The following is a 10496-nucleotide window of genomic DNA, read 5'->3' on the forward strand; positions in this document are numbered from 1 at the left end:
ACCCAATAGAAGTCAAGCTCATCAGTTTAAGCAAGAAGGCAAATACCGGAATGCCTATGTCGTTTGTTTTTGAGCTGGGATTTAGGGAAGGGGGGGGGGGGGGGGGGCGTTTTGTTAGAAAGGGGTGTTCAATACAAACTTGTCAGCTAAGGGTAGGGGCGTTATATCATTTACGTCATTTGTTCTGGTTCAAGTGTTCCTTGCAAAAACAGGTTTAGTGTCGATTGTGGATAAACGATACAACATATTTCTTAATATGTCCTTTATATATTACAGTATTCCAGAGTATTACATCATACAATTGATTATTAAATACAAAGTGATTTCTACACACTATCTATGCTTAAACGTGCACGTATTATTCTGATAAAAGATGTTGCACATACCCACTTAAATTTAAAGGTAAGAAAACAGTGATATAGGATAAATAATAAACAAATATTCGAGTCCGAATGAGCTCTGAGTCAATAGCAAAACACACTTAAGTATTTTACAAGAATTTGAAATCGGTTATACATGGGTTTAGGTAGTGTAGGGATTTGCTAACGCTCTCAGAGGCATGATTTATTCGTATAGGGATATATGCTAACGCTCTCAGAGGCATGGTTTATTCTTGTAGGGATATATGCTAACGCTCTCAGAGGCATGGTTTATTCGTGTAGGGATATATGCTAACGCTCTCAGAGGCATGGTTTATTCGTGTAGGGATATATGCTAACGCTCTCAGAGGCATGGTTTATTCGTGTAGGGATATATGCTAACGCTCTCAGAGGCATGGTTTATTCGTGTAGGGATATAGCTAACGCTCTCAGAGGCATGGTTTATTCGTGTAGGGATATATGCTAACGCTCTCAGAGGCATGGTTTATTCGTGTAGGGATATATGCTAACGCTCTCAGAGGCATGGTTTATTCGTGTAGGGATATATGCTAACGCTCTCAGAGGCATGGTTTATTCGTGTAGGGATATATGCTAACGCTCTCAGAGGCATGGTTTATTCGTGTAGGGATATATGCTAACTCTCTCAGAGGCATGGTTTATTCGTGTAGGGATATATGCTAACTCTCTCAAAGGCATGGGCTGATGGCTAGACATTAGCATTAACAGCTATTTTATTCTATTTTTCTTCGACGTATCCTATTTTATTCTATTATTCTTCGACGCATCCGTAGACCTCGACTCTCATACATATGATATGTTCCCATATCGTCGGACAGAACCGAACAAATCTCGCCGTGAAAACCTCGGAAAGGAAGTTTCTTACAACAGCATACTGTTCCGTGTTGCCAACAAGCTCCTGAAAAATTGAAAACTAAAATCGGTTTTTATATTAAAAAACTTGACTTTATCAAGTCCCCCATCTCTTTTAAGTCCGTTTTCCAACAAGTCCTCCTGCCTCCCATCTCTTTTAAGTCCGTTTTCAAACAAGTCCCCCCCGTCTCTTGTATGTCCGTTTCCAACAAGTCACCCTGCCCCCCCCAGGCCCCCTTTCTCTATCGAGCCCCTACCCTCCCTCCATAAGAATATAACAGGTTTCCATAAAGTGCTTTTTGTATTTTTGCTTAAGACACATAAGAAGGACATCATGTCATATAATATCATATCATATATGGCATCTAAGACGTTATATGACATTGTGTCGCGAGGGCTAAAACACATATGCGGAGAAGGTACGGGGGATGGGGGGCTTATTCGGGGAAGGCACTTATTCGAAATTACATTAATTATATATGTTGTTAGTGATTCTCTGATGTAAACCAAACAGAAGACATATGCTGCCTAGAAGAAGGACGGGGTTGTTTGTTTGTGTTGTTTGTTTTTGATTGTTTGTTTGTGTTGTTTGTTTGTGTTTGTTTGTTTGTTTGTTTGTACCGGCGGGCTGAAACGGTGAGCCTGTGCGCGGTACTTCGCTTTATTCCATTAGAATTCTTCATTGCTCTCGGGATATCCTTTATCTCGGGAGTTCCTTTATCTCAATATTGAATAACGTAGTAAACATTAAGTTTGTATTGAGTAAATACAAATTAAGAAATCCCTGAAAAGGGATGAGCAAAAGGGAACGAGGGTGAGCAAGGAATACGGACTTGTTCAAAATCTTCAATGTAAACAATGACTATTTAAACTATTATGTAAACTATTTATTAGCAAATACTACGATGAAAATTCTTGGGTGCGTTAGATTTTATAACAAAGTCCGTCAGCTTTTTTTTTATTTTAAAGTGCGTCGTTACAGAGTGTGAGACTCTTCACTTGAAATCGCACGATTTATGATTTTTGGCCGCTATTTTCAGATTTGAGACTCCACACCTAATGCCTGTGCCAAGGAACTCAAGGAATCTGAAATACTCCTAAGAAATCCGAGGAGAGTAGCTTACGAGAGGTTTAATAACAGTATTTTTAAAACCTAAGAACACAAAACATCTTAGATTGCGTTCATTTTAACTTGCTTTTGTTGTTCTGGGCACCAAAAATATGCACGTTTGTGACTGGACAAAGAAGTACAAATACAGTAGACCTAGGTCGTAGTGTGCTGCATATGATGACAATATCACTACACTACTATAGCAACACACCTATTCCCAAGAGAAGCAAGCGTGAAAAAGACTCCGATATTTTCCAGTGTACGTCTCAGCGAGCTGTGCGTGGCGTAACCGACTAAGACAGGCTTGGGATCCTGGTTATTGCTTCCCCATTAATACGCGGGTACCTTAGGTCCCTTTGTGTTGTACAGTACGCTAGATAGCATGCTGGGGCCGAAATCTTCAGCCTAGCCGTAAAGCTTTAGCTGCCATACGGTGTTTCAGCGCATGTCTGGAAGTATGGTCTATTTTTTTTTTCATTTTACCCGATCTGGACCAGGTTCGATTCTCGGCCATGTCCTCGAATTTTTTTTCATTGTTTACATTTACTATCAGCACTTTTTATGGCATTATCATTTTTTCATATCGTCTCTACGCAGCAGTAATGGTAATGCAGTCCATAGCCAGGATTTGCCCACGGAGCTGTGCAACGCATGTAGTCTTGACGTTTCATGGCAACACATACCACAGGGTAACCATAAAAAAATAACAGCACTTACGATCTTGAATTGCACAGGATACTCCAGGTGAGGGTCTTAGGCAGGCCTAGCAGGCACGTTGCCAGGATTTTAACTCTTTACTCACCTCCGGGAAAAAGATAAAAAAACGCAACCCCGTTCCTATTCTGGGCATGGTATATCGGAAGAAGCAAAAAACAACTGTCCTTTTATTTAATAAGCTATGTTATACATTATCAAAAGCTTAACATGAAATCTTTAAAAATATGTTAAACAAAAAAGTGCATTATTGGCCGTTTGGTACCGCACAGTTCCTATACGGAGATTACAGAAATTCATACCACCTGACCATCTCTTTGCCTCCCCCTGAAACATTGCTTACTTTTTTTATTGTCTTCGGGTACTTCTATCACGGGAAATAGCAATTATTAGTCATCAATTATGTCAGGCTGCTTGAGACGCTATGTTTGCGTGAGACGCATCCTCGGGGACCCAGGGCGTCGCGGAGATCGGGCACACAGAAAGCGCAGCGCGAGAAAGTGCTCTTTCTTTTTCGCGCGCTTCCTGTTTGCCCGATCTCAGCGACGCCCTGGGTCCCCGAGGACTGCGTGAGACGCTATGATGTCTGCGTGAGACGCTATGATGTCTGCGTGATGTTTGTCTTGCGGTACTTCAATCACGGGATGTAGCATAATTATTAGTAATCGATTATGTCAGGCTGCGTGACTGTGGTATTCTTGCCGCCCTCGATGTTTAGAAGAATTCATTTCATTGTCCCATGGTACGACAATACTCGTTGTCTATCTGCTCATTTAGATTGGTATCTTTTAGAGCTCAACCAATGCTGTAAATTGTTAATAATCTAGTATTAATAGAGGAGGATTTTGTTCTCTTTTTGTAGTTCACACCCACCCATTTTTCCAGGAAAACATGAAATAAAAAAAGGATCGCTAGTGTTACCTTTGGGTACACATTCCAGGATGTGCCATCCAAACTGTGCTTCAGCTGGTAGCGTCTCACGAAAAGATAACTCCCTCCACGGCCTTGTGTTGCGACTCCCGTAATACGAGTGGCTCTCATGAGGTCTACTTGTAGATATTCTCCCAACTGCATCGTAAATAATAATAATAATAATAATAATAATAATAATAATAATAATAATAATAATAATAATAATAATAATAATAATAATAATAATAATAATAATAATAATAATAATAATAATAATAACAACAACGACAACGACGACCATGACGATGATTAATGATTATTTACGATAATAATAGTCATGATGATGATAATAACAATAAGGATGATGATAATAATGATAATAATAACAAGAACAACAATATCGATAAATAATTGACGATAATAATAATCATGATGATGATTATGATAATAACAATAATAATAATGACGATAATGATAATAATAATAAATATCATTATCAAGCCTGCATCCATTTTCCGTCCGTCATTATCTGCTTGCCTAAATGCCTGTGTGCCCTACTGACTCACGAATTATATTGTCTCAGATACTCGCGAGTCAGCGTTGCCACTAGGTACCTTAAGCAAGGACGACGACAACGGCTAGTACAACGAGATCCAAAAATATGTTTTCGCGCTTGGCGATCAATTATAATTTAATTGCAATGGAATAAGCAAAACATAATAGACAGAGATAGATAAAAATAAACGAAGGTCATTATTTTTTCAGGAGCTAACATGGTTAGAAGAGTTTACAGTAGAACGTCCGCGTTCTCAGTTGACCGTGAAAAATTGGAGTTTTCACGTCGTGGTTTTATGGAATATGGATGAAATGTAACGCATTTTCGCGTGCTGCTATTGCATTCTGAATAAAATCCCATTGTTTTCTGCCATCGTCGTCCACGTTGCCGTCGTCTTTGCTTAAGGACCCTACTGCCTGACCGACCACCCGACCTTACTTGATCGGAGACTGGTGACCACGCTCCCACGGTCAGTCCTTCAGCCCACTCCTGATGAAGTCGTCCAAACCGCGCGGCGTGATAAACAGTTCTCTCCGACGAGGCGCTGATCTGCGAGTCTGGGATCCCCTTATCCTCCATTCCAAGGGCGGTAGTGCAGTCTGGGAAAAAAGTCACAGACCCCATGATCATCGGTCGCACCTTTGTTATTTATTGTTTTCTTTCATTCGAAAGCATATCATTTATAGCAGCGCGATGGACTTTTCAAAGGCTTTCAAAAACGCTGATCATTTTCTTCTTAGTCGAAAACTTAAATATCTGAAAATGAACCAGTATCCCGTTAATGGGTATCTTAGCTGTCTGAAAGGACGAACACAACGTCTTGTGTGCAGAGGAAAAGTTCTGGATTGGGCCAGTGTAGATAAGGGCACATGCCAAGAAGTGTAAGTGGTCCGTATTTATTTTACCTTTTTATCAACGACCTTTCTATTCGTAATAATCCAGAGACACATATAACTAAGTATGCAGATGATACCACGATACAGGTTAATGTCTGCAAATACTAGCCTGACAAATCACGCGATACCTTAAATCATTTTTTTCAATGGTGAACCCTAAAATGTGTTATCTATGTCTAATGAACCCTAAAATTTTATATGTATGTCTAAAGAACCTTAAAATTTGTTATCTATGTCTAATGAACATATGTCTAATGACCGTTAAAATTTGTTATCTATGTGTAATTAACCCTAAAATGTGTTATCTATTTCTAATAAACCCTTAAATTAGTTATCCATGTCTAATGAACCTTAAAATAGTTATCTATGTCTAATGAACCTTAAAGTTTGTTATCTATGTCTAATTAACCTTAAAATTTGTTATCTATTTCTAATGAACCCTGAAATTGGTTATCTATGTCTAATGAACCCTGAAATTGGTTATCTATGTCTAATGAACCCTAGAATTTGTTATCTATGTCTAATGAACCCTAAAATTTGTTATCTATTTCTAATGAACCCTAAAATTTGTTAGCTATGTCTAATGAACCCTAAAATTTGTTATCTATGTCTAATGAACCCTAGAATTTGTTATCTATGTCTAATGAACCCTAAAATTTGTTATCTATTTCTAATAAACCCTTAAATTAGTTATCTATGTCTAATGAACCTTAAAGTTTGTTATCTATGTGTTATTAACCCTAAAATTTGTTATCTATTTCTAATGAACCCTAAAATTTGTTATCTATGTCTAATGAACCCTAAAATTTGTTAGCTATGTCTAATGAACCCTAAAATTTGTTACCTTGTTATCTATGTCTAATGAACCTTAAAATTTGTTATCTATTTCTAATGAACCCTGAAATAGTTATCTATGTCTAATGAACCTTAAAGTTTGTTATCTATGTGTTATTAACCCTAAAATTTGTTATCTATTTCTGATGAACCCTAAAATTTATCTATGTCTAATGAACCCTAAAGTTTGTTATCTATGTCTAATGAACCTTAAAATTTGTTATCTATTTCTAATGAACCCTAAAATTTGTTACCTTGTTATCTATGTCTAATGAACCTTAAAATTTGTTATCTATTTCTAATGAACCCTGAAATTGGTTATCTATGTCTAATGAACCCTAGAATTTGTTATCTATGTCTAATGAACCCTAAAATTTGTTATCTATTTCTAATGAACCCTAAAATTTGTTAGCTATGTCTAATGAACCCTAAAATTTGTTATCTATGTCTAATGAACCCTAGAATTTGTTATCTATGTCTAATGAACCCTAAAATTTGTTATCTATTTCTAATGAACTCTGAAATTGGTTAGCTATGTCTAATGAACCCTAAAATTTGTTATCTATGTCTAATTATGACTGTTTGTTTTTAAGAAATCCACAGCAGAACAAATCCCGGTCGCCCTTAAAATCTTTAGTTTTTCCCCCTCCCTCTCCCTCCAATTTGAACTCCTTGATCAGCCCCTGCTCATAAGGTATTCAATGATATTTACTTATTTGGCATCTGTTTCCTGTGTAGTCTGACAAACAGGCGCACTTTGCAGTGCTATTCTCGTAGTTCAATTGGCACGTTCCTCCATTGAGACAATCAGTCGTGTCACAGGCAGTCTGGAAAGGGGGCAAACAAAACGATTACTTATTATACATTTTTGGCTCCACGAGATCATCACATCATGCGTGAAAGAAATCTCAGGAATTTCTTCTTTTATTTCTCCTTTTTTTTTAATTGCGTGTGGTGGGAGGGGGTTGCTGTTCATATTACACGAATGTCTTAAAATAGATTTCTACATTGTGTGATTCCAGAATAAAGGTCGTACTCCCTGCCCTCCCCCACCCCCTAGAAAATTTCGGGATAGAAAAAATCTTTCAAATTTCAAGAACTCCCCATAAAAACATTGTAGTTTGGCCACTTCCAGACGGAACATTTTTCAGAATATTTATTCCAACGTTTATTTTATTTTTACCGTGACTTCCGTGATGTAGCTGTCAAAATGTTCATTTTCATCACCTTTTTGGATATGCCATCAGAGGGAAGCGAACTCTTGCTTACATTTGTATTTGCGGTTAACCAGGGCACTCTATGGTTTCCTAAAATGAAGCCGTTACATGAATTGCTCGCCGATTCCCAAACTCTCGCAGGGGTCGGGCAGTCTCGTTTTCTAAACGTGTGGAATAGTCATGCATGTCTTATTTGTATGTTTTTGCTTTCTTACGCGAGGCCTCGACAACTAGAAATCTTGAAAAACTTTAATTCAAGTCGCTTATGTAAGATGCTTTTATGATGTTTTTTAAGGCATCAAATGTGGTCTTTTTAAAGGACTTTAATAAAGTCTTACATTCAGTGGCGTTTTACCTTTATTTTTATGAAGACGTACTCAGAGTCACTAACTTCTGCAGCGTCTTTTTGCTGTTTAACGTCGAGAAGATGACACCAGTAAAGACCATCCTTCCTCTTGATTTTGTTAAAGTTGATTGAAAAGCACGACCCCAAAAGATGGAAGCACTCGCGTATACATGAAAATTCATCAAAAACGAGAATGCTTTTACTCACGTTGGCACTTAGTTTTTTCCCCTCTAGTTTGTTTAAGAATACAGACTTCTGTGACTGGGAGTCGCAAATACCCGACACGGGGGTAGCAAAAATAAGTACTACAAGCCACATAATTCGTATGACAAAATTTGAGTTATGGCCAAGGCCTAAATATCTATTAGTATAATGTATTTCAACGCGACTCGTTCTTCAATTAGAATGTTGAAATAAATGTTTCCTGTCAAATTATTGCAGCGCTATAGTAAGTAAACCAGTCATTATCATGTTCTACTAATTGCCTGATTGGCTTCCGCACCCAAGAGGTCTCTCTTGCGGAAGCCTCTGAATAGGGCAACGGAAGGCACACGCCCTTCGTCAAAACCATTTTTAGAAAATTAAATTGGATGAGATTATATTCAGAATCCTAAGGGAGTGTTCATTAATTACACCGAGGGGAGGGGGGAGGGAAGATTTTTACTCAAGACACCTTTAAATTTCAGAGCCCTCCTTTCAGTGTAAACTTTTTTTTTCGATGCCTTATAGAACCCCTTATAGAGCCCAAAAATTTTCTTTCTTTTTCCCTTAGAGGACTTTTTTTTTGGAGCCCCCCCTTTTGGTGGTTAGAAATTTTCGTAGCTCCCCCTCGGTGTATTTAATGAACACTCCCTAAGACCTCTGAATTATTTGAAAAGTTGAATTGGAGGTTTTTCCGGCTTTTAAACCTCAAAAGAATTTGTCCTTATTTGCTTCTATATAGTCGGTCGCTGTGCCGTTTACTACGAAATTGTTTGGCAAAGTAAGCTTATTCCACACCGAAATCCACTGAATATGTCCTGTCTAGCTCTCCGAACGCTCCCCTCAAAATGCACTCAGATATATTCACGGACATATGTTTTTTACATACTTTCAATTTTAAAGCAGGATTAATGAAACAGGCATTTAAAGGAGGGGAATTTCTAGTGCTTCTCGTGCGACAGTACGGGTGTGTTATGTCAAAGGCTGGCGTTACCTGGGGTGGGATAAATAGACTCTAGCCCTTTGTGTAGTCGATAGTGATTTTTGCAGTTTATCGCAGTGACAATCAATTTTGAGTGGATAAGACACAGATCGTTTTTTTTTAAATTTATTTAGTATGTATTATTTCCTTTATTTACAAATACTTGAATATTTGAACATCCTCTTTTAAGCGGACAATTCTACTAATGTATAGAATTTTACAAACAGGTCCCCCAGCCAACTTGTCGATCTTTTCATTCGCTTTGCGTCCGATTTACAAAAAAGGAGTTTAAGGATCCCCCTTCCCTCCTTATTTTCTATTTTGTCTTAGATGCTCGACGGTTTACACCTTTACCCTAAAAAGTCCTTTAGCCGAAACTTCCATTCTCTAAACTTCCATTTAACCTCAATCGTACGAATCAGGACTATTTCTTTATATTTTTCTTGCTATTTTTCCTCTACGCATCCATACGCATAGCTATGTATGGACGAATCTTGCAGTGAAAACGTCGGAAATAAAATGTTTGTTTTACCACAGCATACTTCTCCGTGTTGCCATCAAATTCCTGTGAATTTGAAGAAAATATTATATCCACCGTTTTTAGAATTTTAAACCAATATTGTGTTGTGCATTTCGATTGCCATAAGAATGAACCTCGTGTTCTCTGAGTCAATAACCAATTCGGGCTCGAGAATAACACCATGATGAGTGCGCACCAAAGCGAGTAGCGCACCTTAAAGATTCCAGTTATCACATCTACCGAACCCGTAGCGCACCATAACAAGCTAGTCGCGTTATTCCATCTACCGAACCCGTAGCGCACTATAACGACTACCGTTATCCCATCTACCGAGCTGTAGCGACAATATCGAGTCCAGTTATCCCATCTACCGAACCAGTAGCGCATCATAAGGAGACCCGTTATCTTATCTACCGAACCCGAAGCGCACCATAACGAGTTCAGTTATCCCATCTACCGAACCCGTAGCGCACCTTAACGAGTCAGTTATCACATCTACCGAACGAACCCGTAGCGCACCTTAACGAGTCCATTTCTCTTATCTACCGATCCCGAAGTGCACCTTAACAAGTCCAGTTATCCCATATACCGATCCCAAAGCACACCATAACGAGTCCGGTTATCCCATCTACCAAGCTAGTAACGCACCATAACGAGTCCAGTTATCATAACTACCGAACACGTAGCGCACCTAAACGAGTCCAGTTATTCCATTAAACGAACCCGTAGCGTACCTCAACAAGTCCTTTTCAGTCCTTTTTTTGCTTTTTTCAGTCGCTGATAGTATAATTTCGAAGTTTCCTACGAATTATTCACGAAATATCGTCGATTTTTCCACGGACACGTGATTGATGACGTCATGCATATAAACCCTCTTACATTGCTAGGAAAGTGATTCGTGGCACATCCTGAAAAATTTAGATGAATCGGCCACATTAACCAAAAGTTATGGCCAAT

At 38.4% G+C, this 10496-nt stretch overlaps 1 protein-coding gene across 1 annotated transcript; it reads right to left on the bottom strand.

Annotated features, from left to right (window-relative positions):
- Positions 1-1093: 1093 nt before the first annotated feature.
- On the bottom strand, positions 1094-8257 carry LOC5509283 (lactadherin). The gene is made up of 5 exons (XM_032378248.2): positions 7846-8257; positions 6986-7100; positions 4982-5142; positions 3997-4143; positions 1094-1296 (listed from the first exon to the last, which is right to left on the bottom strand). Exons 1-5 carry the CDS (start codon positions 8152-8154, stop codon positions 1150-1152), a joined length of 879 nt encoding a protein of 292 aa, XP_032234139.2. The 5' UTR covers positions 8155-8257; the 3' UTR covers positions 1094-1149.
- Between the last annotated feature and the right edge of the window lie 2239 nt (positions 8258-10496).

This window comes from Nematostella vectensis, chromosome 4 (genome assembly GCF_932526225.1).
Source record: "Nematostella vectensis chromosome 4, jaNemVect1.1, whole genome shotgun sequence".
NCBI classification, from domain to species: Eukaryota; Metazoa; Cnidaria; class Anthozoa; order Actiniaria; family Edwardsiidae; genus Nematostella; species Nematostella vectensis.

Excerpts from the sequence above, each read along its gene's own strand:
- LOC5509283 (XM_032378248.2), bottom strand. The coding sequence starts at position 8,154 with ATGTGGCTTGTAGTACTTATTTTTGCTACCCCCGTGTCGGGTATTTGC. Across the intron at positions 4,144-4,981 it reads GGTCACCAGTCTCCGATCAA|TTGGGAGAATATCTACAAGT; the intron begins GTAAGGTCGGGT and ends TTTACGATGCAG. Across the intron at positions 1,297-3,996 it reads CCTGGAATGTGTACCCAAAG|GAGCTTGTTGGCAACACGGA; the intron begins GTAACACTAGCG and ends TCAATTTTTCAG.